Source organism: Equus przewalskii, chromosome 7 (assembly GCF_037783145.1).
Source record: "Equus przewalskii isolate Varuska chromosome 7, EquPr2, whole genome shotgun sequence".
In the NCBI taxonomy this organism is placed as follows: Eukaryota; Metazoa; Chordata; class Mammalia; order Perissodactyla; family Equidae; genus Equus; species Equus przewalskii.
Window position 1 is genome coordinate 77,337,282 of NC_091837.1, and position 14,314 is coordinate 77,351,595.

General features: G+C 45.8%; 1 protein-coding gene across 48 annotated transcripts in view; it reads left to right on the top strand.

The window, feature by feature from the left end:
* Positions 1 to 14,314, top strand: part of NEDD4L (NEDD4 like E3 ubiquitin protein ligase) — a 342,576-nt gene that overhangs the window by 323,168 nt on the left and 5,094 nt on the right. For all 48 annotated transcript variants that reach the window (XM_070627765.1, XM_070627737.1, XM_070627741.1 and 45 more), the window contains 6 exons: positions 2,346 to 2,419; positions 4,575 to 4,635; positions 6,204 to 6,263; positions 7,739 to 7,846; positions 9,221 to 9,317; positions 9,931 to 10,003. In XM_070627765.1, the coding sequence (XP_070483866.1) occupies positions 2,346 to 2,419; positions 4,575 to 4,635; positions 6,204 to 6,263; positions 7,739 to 7,846; positions 9,221 to 9,317; positions 9,931 to 10,003 (473 nt within the window). The remainder of the gene's footprint in view (positions 1 to 2,345; positions 2,420 to 4,574; positions 4,636 to 6,203; positions 6,264 to 7,738; positions 7,847 to 9,220; positions 9,318 to 9,930; positions 10,004 to 14,314) is intronic.

Below are 14,314 nucleotides of genomic sequence, written 5' to 3' on the forward strand. Positions count from 1 at the left end.
ATAGACATTTTGTACACTTCACCAGTTTTTTTCCCCTTGGTATAAATTCTTAAAAAAAATCTTATGGAAAGGAAAATGAGTATTAAGATTTTGATTCCTGTTGCCAAGTTAGCATCCAGAAAGGTTGAACCCACTTGACTCCCCCCAGCAGGGTGGGTGAGAATGGTTCCTCTGCCCTGAGTCATGCTGGCTGAGTTTACTCATTTTCGTCACCAGGTGCTGCTTCTGGAGGCATGAGAGGTGTTTTTCTCCCTCCCCTCCCCACCCTGTCTCATCTGTGGTTGGCCCTCTCATTCGGTAGCTCTCTGGAAGTTGCAACTCCCAGAAAATACTCTTAATATAGCTGTACCTTTACTGAGGGCATCTCAGTACCAAGAACTGGGCTTGGGTTTATTAACCTTTCATTTGGTGTGGATCTGATAGGAAAACTCCATTACCGAAGGGAACAGCGAGACAATCTTTGAGGAAGAATATATGGGGAAAAAAAGAAAAACCATCATGGGTTCATTAAATACTACGAAAGTATAAATCAATACGGTCCACAGTGCTCCAAATAACTCTCCATGAACTGAAAATGTTTTACTATAAGAAACCTCCCCATCCATCCCACTCCCTAAGCGAAACTATTTAACATCCTCAAGAATGGCCATGGCCTGTACAGGATAGGAGCAGATGACCACAGGGCAAAACTGGAAGAGCTGGAAAGACAGCAGTGGAAAAGGGGAACGCAGACATAAGGAAAGATGTGAAGAAAACTGAAGATACGGTAACAATGAAAACCCCTATTGGGGACAGTAAAGAGTTGAATTGACACTGTAGGAAATGGAGTTCGATTACGTGGTGGAAAAACTGGATCCCTTCCCGATTAAAGAAGAAAATGTCTAGGGACCAGAGAGATGATCAGTGTGGGTTTTTTTTGTTGTTTTTTTTTTTTAATAAAGAGATTTCTTGTTTGCTCGTTTGCTTGTATTTTTTTTTTTTAAGATTTTTTTATTTTTTTCCTTTTTCTCCCCAACGCCCCCCGGTACATAGTTGTGTATTCTTCGTTGTGGGTTCTTCTAGTTGTGGCATGTGGGACGCTGCCTCAGCATGGTCTGATGAGCAGTGCCATGTCCGCGCCAGGATTCGAACCAACGAAACACTGGGCCGCCTGCAGCGGAGCGTGCAAACTTAACCACTCGGCCACGGGGCCAGCCCCTGATCAGTGTGTTTTGATTGAGAACGTCGCCTCCACGTGAATGGGAACAGTAATCAAGGGCATGATCAGAGAGAACATTTACAGATCACCCAGATGTAGGTGTTCAGGTCAGAGGGGCTCAGGCAACCTGGGTGTGTGGCAGGGCTGGTGGAGGATCACTGACGTGGACCTCTGCCAAGCCAAGAGATTTCATTACAGATTTGAGTCTGTAACCCTCTTGATGGATGTAACCTGGAAACTTAGTCTGGAAAACCCTCTCCCTCAGGCTTGGCTTACTCTCAAATATAGCCAAGTGTGTGCAGAAAAAAAGATAGAAAGGAATCCTACCAAAATATTGAGTGGCTATCTTCAAATAGGGGAGTTGTGAGTGGTATTTTTTTCCTTTTTTTTTTTTTTTTTTCCAAAATCTCTATGAGAATAAGCGTTTTATTTCTAAGACCATCGGCGTCTCCCTCCCTTTCCTTCTGCTAGTCATTGCTTTGTACGCTCTGATGTTAAGCCAGGGCTGGCGCAGAGCTTTGGAGGAGGCCAGGCCTTGATCTCGGGCGCTTTGCTCTTTACGGTTCTGGGTGGGAGGGGGCTGTGGGCGACGAGCCGGTGGTGGATGCACAGGAAAGGCTGGGCTTCTCAGGACGGCAGGTGAACCCTCCCTGCAGCCTCACTTCTTATGCTGCTTTCTGTTTTTTAAGTCCCTGTGTTTTGTCTCTGGAAGAAATTCCACACATCTTTTTTTTTAATGCCTATAAAATCTAATTTTCAAGAACAAAATATTAGAATTTGGATCTCTGTAGTCTTGATGGAGGTGCCCTGCCTTTTCTGTTAAATATAATTAATTTCTTGGTAAATGAATTAGTTGGCAGATGAAAAAATGTTGTTCTTCTCTATTGTTCCTAATGTATGAAGAATAGTTAAAACTCCTAAATAACCATAGAATAATTTGCCTTTAATGATAACATCTTTAAATGTGTAGGATCTTAATAATTTAAAGGCCTCCTTAGACCTTCTCTTGTACTCTGAGCCCTATTGCTGGGAAATAATTCTGAATAAATTTTGCTTATCTTCCTTTTATGGTAAGACATTATTACTCAGTAATCATATGCAAAATAACTTCACAATGGTGATTGTTGTTTTATCTTTGTAATTACAGACATATCAAGTGGACCTGAAGCCCAATGGGTCAGAAATAATGGTAACAAATGAAAACAAAAGGGAGTATATCGAGTACGTATACACATGTTTACAACTGTTTCTTTTATTAAATCGAACAGCATATTTGGTTGAAGTTCCTTATCAAAACAGCTCTTGTATATGATGGATGTACTTTCAACCATGTGAGTTCCTTTCTGGCTAATAGAAAGTTGAAATATGGGATGGAAAGTTTGACTTGTATCATGACATCAGTGAGGTTCTATATAAAGGAACAGCGAAAGGAGAAAAAAGTGTGCATTACTGAGTAATCTGCAAATACTCTTAGAGTATGTGGGTATCTGGTCTAAAATTGAGAATTGCAGCAATGGAACACAGTGTATCTCTCTCTTGAGTTCGTTTCCATAGTGAAAATGTAAGAAACAGTTTAAATGGATAGGAAGATTCAGCACATGCAAACATAATAAATTATTTCTGATATTTGTAATTTTCTTAACCTAATCTCAGCCTCAGTTGGTGGAACAAAATATTTAGTCCTTTGGAAGTCCATCTGTTAAGTAATCCTAGGGCATTTATACTAGGCAGAAGGTCTTTCTCTCTTGATCACATTACATTTTTCTCTTTAGAGTGTGTGTGTGTGTATGTATATATATATATATATATATATATATATATGTGTGTGTGTATATATATATATATATATATATGTATATATATATGCTTCAAAGACACAGTTCTGGGCTCTTCCAAGGACTGCCAGGTTGCCCTCGCCAGCCCTGGCCCAGGAATGAGGTCAGTGCAGCAGTGTTTGGTTCCTGGGTCCTGGTTTTCTGCTCATCTTGCGGATGACAGCAGTGGCCTGAGCTCCATGTTTACATTTAACGCCCCATTTCAACGAGCTGAGTTCCCTCCTCTCTTTGGAGACTTGGCCAAGGGTCTTGACATCTTTTAGTGTGATCTGCAAAGAAAACCTACTGTCCTTTTTAATTAGGAAGAAATGGAGAATGTTGGAGCCTCTACTTAAAGCCCCTGACAAAGCATGGACTATTGCATAGCAGACTTCTCCTCTAAAAGCTGCTACACTTAATAGAAAACAAAAGTAAGATGCCATAGTTCTTACCTGTCCACGTTAATCGGCACACTCGTTCTGAACTCTGACAGTCTCAACAAGCAAGACAACACCCTGGCACACACCATCGTCTTCATTCGGAAAGTGCAGACTTTGAATAGATTTTACAAACAGTGCACCCCAGGGTGACTAGGGTCAGAAGTCTGAGGGTTTGGACATCGTGATACGTGTTGCACATCATTCTTAGCAGTTAATTCTTTTAGGTTTCATATTTGGTGGGAAGTGGGGTCAGGCACAGTTTCAGCTAGCTTCGCTGAGAAAAGGGTGATTGACATCCCAGCTGCTCCCTGGCACACGTGTTCCCCGGGTACAAGAAGGAGGCTACTGACTACAGTACAGCACAATAAAGCCTGACACGGCCGGGCAGCGGCTGTGTGGGGCGGCTCGTCCCCAAGGGCCGTTGCCATGGTTGCCACCTCGTGGGTGAGAGCCCTTTATGACAAGATCCTTGTGCTGTTTCACGGCACAACGCCTCAGACGGAATCCAAAGTGGATTTGCCCAGCAATAAATTCTGCTATACACTAAACATTGTCACAGGGAAAATAGTTCCTGTGGATTTCTTTTACTTAAAGAAGTCTTACCATTAATCCTCCAAAGTTGGGTATTAAAGTAAATCATTTTGCTGATAAATTATATGTCATTGTTGAAAATCGATATGTTGGATGCTAGAAGGAAATTTGACAAAATATATTCTTCTGGGTACTCCCTTCAAAAATATGTCTACATATGTATACATGTATATAAGTTCATGTGTGTGCACATGTTATGCACATAGACATATGTGTTCATATTGTATGACCTTTTCCGTTTTTTCTATGTAGTCATATTTATAAAGCAACTTTAATAAACTAAGGCTTGATCTGGGGGAAAAGAAGAAATCAACTGAAATCCTCAGTGAGGTTTTAGGATTTTCACATAGATTCTGGCTACTCTTGAAAGAACGAATGGATACCGTGTGCCCCACGGCCCCAGCCTCTCCTCTTCCTTTGCCAGTGCGAGGTTTCTCTTCTTTCCCCTGCTGAGTGGGAAGTCCTCTCGGCTGTGAAGGAACGAGGGCTAGTGATGAAAGTGGCTAAATGCTGTTGCATCTTCTCCCGCAGCTTAGTCATCCAGTGGAGGTTTGTGAACAGGGTCCAGAAGCAAATGAACGCCTTCTTGGAGGTAAGCTGTGCTCACTGAGATGCTCTGCCTGCGCCCTTAGTGACAGGCTGAGAGGGTGGCCTTCGTCCTCGGAGGAGGGCAAGTGATCACACACCGAGAGATGGCATGGGCATGGGGGACAGGGCGGCACAGCTCACACCGCTGACCAGTGTCCAAGACAGGAGTGTCTGCCGCTGCATTGCCACCCTCCTGTTCTTTGTTTTATTTTGTCCAGTGTTCTCTTACTTTGCTTCTTACATTTTGATTTGCCATGACTGTAAGAGAACTTGGGACAGACTTGATCCGGAGGGGCAGGTTCCCCCGCAGAGGCTGGACCCGCTGTCTTGCACTGCCCGGCGGTACCCAAGGGGAGGCTGGGAGGCGCATCTCTGCCTTTTGCTGCAGTGACAGGTTCTAGGAAATGTGAAGACTGGGGGTGAACAGTATAAAAGGCCGTTCCAGTCATGCCGTCCCTCCCTAGTAACGACGCCTTCCCCTTCTGTCCTGCCCTTCCCTCTGGCTCTGAGTAGTTCCTCACAGACTTCTCTCCTGTGCACGTGCAGGTAAAACACACCTGCTTAAGCTGGGTTTTTATGCTATACCAAGCCACCTTGTGCCAACTTTCACCCTCTTAAAGGGTGGAGCAGGTGCTTCTCAGATCCAAGTATTTAATGTCAGTGGTGCTCCCAGGTTCCCCATGAGAGTCCCCTAACAGAAGGTGAGGGGATTCATCATTTTAATAAATGGTTCACTTTGACCAAAACTGAAATTCCTTTTTAAATCTTGATAATGTCTATTAGTTACTTGAAAGAGAACACAGGAACCCCAGCCCCAAGTGCACATTATAAATTTCCACTGAACTGATGCAGAGTTCCTATTGGGCAATGCTCTCGTAGCTTACCCCACCTTGTCACTTCCACGTGGTGTGTAAGCCCTCGCCCAAACAGAACACTCAAAACAATTCAGGGACTCGGGGCAGAAAGTAAGTTAGGACACACTTGAGAACAGCAAGCTTCGTACTTTATTTACTTAAGAAACCCAGGAAGCAGATCTGGGCCCCGCCCCAGATGAGCACACTTTCAGAGACCCAGCCACATGCCAGGCCCAGCGGCAGAGTCTCGTCCTAGATGACTCCACTAGGTGATGGTAACCTGGGAACTAGAGCAGGGTACCTCCCAGTCTCTCCTCTGCTGGATCACACTGCCTCCTTTGTGTTTCATCTATGTGCCTTCTTTTTAAATGCATCCTCTCGCACGTCTGTGGCCTGTACGTTTTAGGACACACTGACTCACAGTAGTGTGTCATAAATGGCTTTTGGAATCTGCCTGCCCACAGTAACCCGTGTTTTCTTAGGGTTTCAAAAATTACTCAGGTACCTGCACCTTCTAGATTCTACTGGTTTTCAGAATCTTTATATTATGACTATGCTGTTTTTATTGGAACTACAATTACCGGATACTGTCACTGATATATAAATCATCAGTAAAGAACTTATTTTTCCTGGATAACGAAAAAAAATTTGTTTCTCCTGTAAAATGTGCCTCTTACAAGGAAAAAGGTGTTTAGGGTTTTTTTTTTCTTTCTTTCAGGGATTCACAGAACTGCTTCCTATTGATTTGATTAAAATTTTTGATGAAAATGAGCTAGAGGTTAGTATTGCAAACATCTTGTGTAAAATAGATTTTTTCAAAGAGTCTCATTACTTCACAAATGATATTTTAGTATTTTCTGATCCTTAATGTCCAAGGGAGTAAGCTTAACTGAATTCTACTACCTATCTCTGAAGGGGCTCATATGTCAGTCTGGGAATGGGGAATAGCAAAGTGGTCACCTTCAATTCCTCGTCCAGGAGGGGCGGTGCTGGGACCCCGCAGACGAGTAGGGGTCCCCTGGGCTGAGGGGGGTTCACGGTCTGCACACCAGGGGAGGAAAACTTCTGCTCCCAGTAGAGCCAGGACTGTGGTGGCCAGTGGGGTGACAGCACCCTGATCACAGGGTGGGGCTGGCTGAGTGTCCTGCACCTGCTCTCCACGCCCCCCGTGACAGCGGACGAGGACTTGGCCAGGGGATGAGTTAAGGGTCTCCAGGGGACGGTGGAACAGTTGTCCCAGTGAACTGGATGTGGCCAAGCAGGAGCTAGTTTAAGATTAGATTATTTCAGCTTTGTGTTGACATAGGGGAAAACTAGCAGTTTAAAAAGCAGAGGAATCTCTCCCTCTTTCTTGTGTTGAGAGAAGCAGCAGGAGGAACGCTGCGTCTTTTGAGAAGCTGTTGCTGGGACTCAGTTATCCGTTTGTCCAAGTCACATCCAGTGAAGCATTTCCCATAGACTGGCTTTCTCTTCTTTTATCTTAAAATGGAAAATTCAAGGTAGATGATGGCATAGAAAACATATAGTGGAAGCCTTGCCTTTGACAGGTGGGCAACTGAGGAAGGGAGAAGTTAGTGACCTCACAGGTTTATCCCACGAGGCTTTGGCACGGTTAGGCCTGGGAGTCCAGTTTTCAGGCTCTGGTTTAGTTTTCCCTCCATTTTACTCTGCTACCTCTGCCAGAATATCATTCCTTTGTCCATAGGAAACCTTCCCTGTTGGAGGATTAGGTAATAAGAAAAGTAGACCTAAGACTAACTGGTAAGTCAGAGAGCCAGTTATTTCGTCAGTGCAGGTCTGCATCCACGGGCCTGTGGACGGATGGGGTGATTTGCCCTTGCCTGGGTTGATGGATCTGGGGGAGATGAGTTCTTGCTGTCATAACGCACGAATTCTCTTGTGGGTGGGAAGGTATTTTCAAATATTGAGACAAATGACCTCCCAGAAGGGGAATCGGCCAGGGCAACGAGCAGATGTAAGTGGAGTGTAGAAGCTCTGTGAGCACTGTGCTCGGGTTAGAGAGCTCGAGAGGATGATTGCTGTGGAGTTGTAATTTCCAGTGTGAAGTGTTGTGGCCTGTACAGGTGTCAGAATCAGGTTCCCCTTGTGATCTGCACTGTCTCTGTGATTGGTGTGCGGTGGCAGGTGAAATGTGGAACACACACTCCCCTTCATGTGTTTGCTCGTGACAAGGTGCTGGCATTGAGAGAAGGCCATCGTGCCCTGTTTACATCTGGTTCATCTCCTTCCTAGTTGCTGATGTGCGGCCTTGGTGATGTGGACGTCAATGACTGGAGACAGCATTCTATTTACAAGAACGGCTACTGCCCAAACCACCCTGTGATTCAATGGTTCTGGAAGGTAAGGCCAGGGCTCCCGGGGCTCAGTCCCTGTTTCCTCCACCCGGGCCAGGCCCGAGGGCTCTGTCCTGCCCGTCCTGTGTCCTGCTTTAGGCTGGCTGCGGCAGGTTGGGGCTCTGTTCGTACTTGGGCTGCTGGGGGAGAGAAGAGGCAAACTGAGCTAGAAGCAGCCCTTCCTGCTGTTTTCTGTAACTCAACTGGGCAACTGCCCTTGACTAAGGCTCCCCCTTTCCCCAGCACGCTGCCCTTCCTTGACCACCTGATGACAGTGGCTTTTGTTCGAGGAACCCCTTCCGTAGGATGATTCTGAAAAGGAGGCAGTTGGAATCAAGAGTTGGAACTAGTCCTCCAAAGTGTTAGTAAGAGCGGCAGGCTTTTCAGGGCGAAATCATGCTTTGGGGCTGACTTTTCCAAGCTGCCATTTTTGGTTAAAAAATCATTTTCCCAATTTTTGTTTTGTTAATTCCAATAAACATTTTCATCTCTATATCTTTCAGTCAAAGATAGATGCAAATAACATTTGATTCAGTATTTTCTGTTTAGCTTAGGAGAGAAAAGTGAAATATGATTGAGTGGGTCCAAGGGAGCAGTGGCAAACTGACTATGAAAGAACAATTACAGGAAAAAAAGCTGATTGTTTACTTACAGAAATAAGAAATCATATACATTTTTTAAATTTCTAAATGTCCATTATTAATAATATTCCAAGTGTCAGCAGAAGTATAGAGAGAGAGAAAGAAAAAAACAGAATCATCGAATCCTGGTCCAAGTCTCGCCCAGCTTTGATTTTGGATTTCTTTTTTTTCTTTTTTTTTCTTTTTTTTTCTTTTTTTTTTTTTATACAATAGGTCAAGTAACACTCCCAGTAAAGCCAACTCAGTATTTGTAAGAATTCAGATATGTAAGATACACAGATTATTTTAGAGGCCTATCCTTAGTTCTAGTTTTTCTTTCTATTCATGAAATGTTGTCTTTAGAGAACTTGTCTGCAATTGGAAATCCCACCTCATTTCCCCGGGCCCCTGGTCTTGACATTTCTCCAGCACTGTATGTTTATAACGGGCTTGGGGCCGGCAGCCTCGCACACAGAAACACGAGCTTTGTGCCAGTGAACGTTTTGCTTTTTATATCATTTATTTTGATCTATTGGCAGAAGAAGAAAGAGACATTGACATCTCTTGCTCTCTAAGATGAGAGAGGCCAATATTGGGGTGGCCGTAAAAAAAAAAAAAAGAAGAAGACTCAAGCTTTCAGAGTCAACTGTCTAGGTCTTACATTGCAATATAAATAAGATTAAGTTTTTCCCGTCTGCGTTACAGCAGCATGTGCTGCCTGTCACGTGGGGGGCATGATGACCTTCTGCCTCTGTTCGTAGGCTGTGCTGCTGATGGACGCTGAGAAGCGCATCCGGTTACTGCAGTTTGTCACTGGGACGTCGCGAGTACCGATGAATGGATTTGCCGAACTTTATGGTGAGCAGGACACCCTTAGATTCAGTTCTCCTGGGAGCTTCTAGCCAGGCGTCAGCTGTGTCCCGAGAAGGCTGCCTACCAGGCCTCTGCACGAGGGCACTGTACAGAGCCCCGTGGGCGTCCCTCGTGTAGAGAAAGGGGATGTGCGGCTACCCAGGCTGTGCGTGGACTCACCTTTACGAGGGACATGGGGGGATGTTTTTGTACAGAGAGCCATAAGGTTGGTCTTCTCTTTTTTCTCTGTTTTGTTTTGTTTTTTTGGTATGTGTCTAAAAACTAGATTTTGCAGAATCACCTGTATGGTTATAAACTGAACATTTAAATATTCATCTGCAGGAGGCACAATTACGCAGTGCTTGCTGTAGATTAAAGACATCACTCTTTCTGCTCTGTATATGAAGGGTCACGTTTCTTTTTTTTTGCCCAAAAGTAGTTTTAAATTTCAACTTCCAGGGTTCAGCTGACTTAAATGGTCACGTAGCACTTGAAGAGGGTGTCTCAGGGCTCAGCTCGAGGTGTGCCCTGCCCACCTCCTTCCCTTTTCTTAAGTCACACCTTAGCTTTGGTCTCCCGCCCTGAGAACTCGGAGCGTTAATTTTTCTTTTTTGTCCAGGTTCCAATGGTCCTCAGCTGTTTACAATAGAGCAATGGGGGAGTCCTGAGAAACTGCCCAGAGCTCACACGTGGTAAGTGACAAACACACACTGTTGTCAGCAAACAGTGTTTTAAATGCTTAGCTGTCTATGGTGCTGGGCTAGAGGCTGTGGAATCAGTCCTACGTTGCTGCCCATAGGTAGGCTAGAGTACAGATGTCAGTGATGCCGGAGAAGACGTATAAATTGTACAGGAATGCTGATGAAGCCTTAACCAAGATTTGAATGGACCCAGTATGCTGGGCACTAAAGGGTTAAACCCTCCATGCTCTCGGGAATTCCTCCTGCAAACCCCATCCTTCCCTAATATTCTAGGAAGCAGAGCTTTCACTATTTATTCACCATGTGTGGATATGACAACTTCCAAACTCTAAACAGATTGGGTTTTTACTCCAACCTTAAATTAGTTATTTAGAACTTGGGATAAAATTCCCTGTAGAAACATTGTTTTTAAAAGGCCTTCTGTGGCTGTCAGTAACCCATAAGTCTCTGGAATTTAGTAACAATGTGATTGTGGCTGGAGGAGTGTAAGAGGACGGTTGAAGGACCACTGCCTGGCCTGCGGAGACAAGGGTGGGTGTGGCAGAGCGACAAGGAGGGGGCTCGGCTTCTCTGAAGAGTTTCTTAGCAGCTCCTGGAGCTCTTGCTCATCCAAGCTCCCACAGCCCTTGAGTTGGTTTCCCCCGCAGGGTTTTATTTCTTGCTCTTAGGAATAGTGAGCCGCACAGCCCTCCGTCCTCACGAGCAGCAAGGGCCACTAAAACCCACTTTGGCCACCCTGCTCTGCCCAGTGCAACTGAGCAGTCCTTGCAGGAAATGCCTCGCTGACCGCAGAGCCCCAGCTGGGAGAGAATTCTCGTGGAGCAGATTTGTGAGAAATGGCTGTGAGAGGGTTTTTTGCTTCTGTTTGATTCCCTCACCTCGCTGGAAAGAAAGTCTTTTCCCATTTTACCATTCATATAACTCTGAAGGGAATGAATATGGTCCTTGCCTGTCGGAGCCCTGGAAGCAAGCTGACTCCAGCTAAAATTGGCGACTCTCCAGAGCAGTCACTGTCTGTGATTCTCCGCCTTTATTCGAGGAGAGAATGTTTTTGGTAATTCGGAGCTTTTATTCCAACAGGCTCAGTCAGCTGTGGTTTCCTGGGTTGTGATAGCCAGCATGGAGCTGGGCCCCAGGGCTGCTGATTCATAGGCTAATGATGACAAATAGGAGTTAGAGCTAAGTTATCGGGCACAACCGTCTCATGTGGGTCAGCCCTTACGGTGACCTCGTCCTTCCCACGGGCTCTTAGGAAGCTTGCCCGTGATCACCCAGGCCAGATTCCCAAATCAGGATTTGAACTCAGGTCTGCCAGGATTGGAATCTGCCCCCTAACCTCTACACTGGATCTACCACCTCTGATGATCCAGGCCACTTTCTTTTTAGACTCTTCAAAGAGAAGCAGGTAATGGGGTGTTCAGCCATGTCCCTCTGTGACCCTGTGGACAGATACTTACTGTTGAACTTTTCTTCTGTTTCGGAGTTCACATGCTTCAGCCACAACTAAAATAGGAAGCTGCCCAGATAAGGCCTCCAAATTCAGTGGTTCTCAACCCTGGCTGCCCATCGGAACCACCTAGAGAGTTTAAAAAAAAAAAAAAAACTACTGATGCCAAAGTCTTACCCCTAGAGATTTGGACCTGGTTGGTCTGGTGTGTGGCATGGGCGGTGGGATTTTCGGAGCTCCCCAGGAGGTTCTGGCAGACAGCTCAGGTTATAACTACTTTTCCCCAAGAAGGACAGTGGTCGCCTACCGGAGGAAAGCAACCCAGCTGGCTCTTACCTAAGCCTCTTTCCTTCTCTGTGTGTCATAGAAATAAAGCAACCAAAGGGTTTCCTAAGGATGCTCTTCCAGACTAGCTCTGCGCCTGCCGAGGAGGAGTGCTGGCTGCCAGCAGCACTGGCCCGGAGGGCTGGGGCTCCCTCTGTTGTCTCTGCTGCCCGTCTTTCCTCCCTCCCGGCCCCGATTGCACTGCAATGTAGGAAATGGGAACCTTGCTGGCTGCCTCACAGCAACTGCTCTGCAATCACATTTAGCTATATATATGTCTAATTTCTTCTATGTTTTATAAAAATGTAAAATACACAATTAAGCTTTGTAATAAAAACCTGATTTACCAGGGAAGCAAGACTTGGTAAATCTGGTTCTTTCTGAAGGATATTTTTCATAAACCTCTCAGGTGTAATTATTTGAGTGTCTGATATTTAAAGGGCTTCATTTCATTGTTGTCTCAAAGGCCACTGCCTAGATATTTAAAATTATACTTTGCTAAGAGTCTCAGACCTGCCTGCTGTTTCAGGTACACTCTGAAAATAATCTCAGTCGGCCCACGCATCTTTCACGTGAGGAAGCTGAAGCCCCCTGAGGATAATGAGGTCACACAGCCAGTTAGTGGCGGCCAGAGCCTGACCCCTGACCCCCAAACCCTGTCCCCCACCCTCAGAAGTAAAGGTAACCAACGTGATTAAGCACTTAGCGTGGTCAGGCACCATCCGAAGCACTCGGTGTGCATTTTCTCATATAATTGGCACAACAGTTGTAAGAAGTGGGTCACATCAAAGGAAAGATGCTCTCAGATCCTTGGGCACACGTCTCCAGACCCCACGGGACCGCAGGCCCTGGACTGTGGGATAAAGCCTCCTGCTGTGAAAGGCTCTTCTAAGTGCAGGCTGAAAAAGTGGAGTTCCGTCCTTATCACTGGGAAAATAAGAATTGAGGTCATTATCATTAATAATCGACATCAAAGGGAGAACAAAAAGTTGAAGATGACTTTTAGACTTCTTTTAGGCTTCCTGGGTTTCTGAGAACTCCAGTTTGAGAAGCACAGTGGTACTCTCTGTTATGTGTTTTATGTTTAGTGACTTAAAAAATCTGAGAGCTCAGTGTGTCTTATTAAACAGGGTAGACTTGTTAAAGGGCCCGCCACGGACATGTGTCTGTGTCGTCCTGCTGCTGATAATCGTTAGCTTTTAGAACACAGGAAGTTGTTCTGCTCCTACTTGGAACCATAGGGCAAGGCCCTGAGGGGGAGGTTTTAAATGCCGACATAGCACAAGCAATGGTTAGAGCCGGGCTTTGGAGCCAGCCTAGGTCTGAATCCTGGCTCTGCTGCTTACTCCGTGACCTTGGGCAAGTTACCTAACCTCTCTGTGCCTCGAATTCCTCCTCTAAAGTAGAGATGAAGCGTTACCTACCATACAGGGTGATTGCTGGGATTGACGGAGGTAATGGCTGAAAAGTACTTCACAATGCTGACTGGCTCCATGGACGTCAGCTCTTTAAATCGTCCTTAGCTGTGGCAAGGGTGGATAGCCATGTTCATGACAGGTACACGCAGCACTCCACCCCACATGCATTCATTCTGTGACAGGGGCTCGAACTCCTCGCACCCACTGAGGGCGCTCAGTGAACGGCGAGTGAATGATAACCATTGTCACCATCTTTGGGCGCGTGCTGAGTTCTAGGCACACACTACATCTGTTCTCATTAGATCTTCCCAGCACCCTGGAAGCAGTGTCCCCATTTCACAGAAGAGCAGACAGATTCAGAGAGTGAAGGTCACACAGCTGGCAAGTGGCAGAGCCAGAATTTGAACTTGGTCTCATAGACAAGTAGGCTCCGTTGCTCACGAAGGCCGTCATTTGTCTGAGGGCCTCTCTGTGACCAGGGTGATAACACTCCAGCCAAAGCCTCCAGGTTTTTAGTGCCTTTTCATAAATGCAGCTTTTCCCTCCAAATGTCGATTACTTGCCTGACTTTGGTTAGGGGAGGGAGCTTAGCATTGGGGTTCTGGAGCCACAGGCAGCCCGGGGTGCGGTCATGAGTGTGCCGTGCTCCCAGGGTGAGCTCGGGCACATGGTCCCTCTCAGTGCTCCACTCGCATCTCCAGGACGGAGAAGACATCCCCTGGCTCACAGGCCTCTGGTGAAAACAAGGTGAGTTATTACCTGGGAAAGCTCTGGCTCAGAGCCTGCCGTAGAATAAGTGAGGGCCTTAGGAGCAGCACAGCCTCGCCTCCTCCATAGCTCCTCGTGCCTGAGGTCTGTGTGTTTCCAGGGTTTTGAAATCTTGGAATGTGTGTCAGTTACTTGCCTTTCGTGTCTCCTTCCCCAGCAGCATTTTTCCAGGATCCACCTCTGGCTGTAATAGGTTTTATGGACTGTTAGAAATTCTTTCCTCTCCTCTGTAGGTTATATGGCCTGTTTGGTGTAGACAGGCTCATGGCGGGAATTTCTTGTATGATAATCCAAATAGGTGGTTCAGACTTTTACATCCTCTTGCTCAAACACCAAATGCCCCCT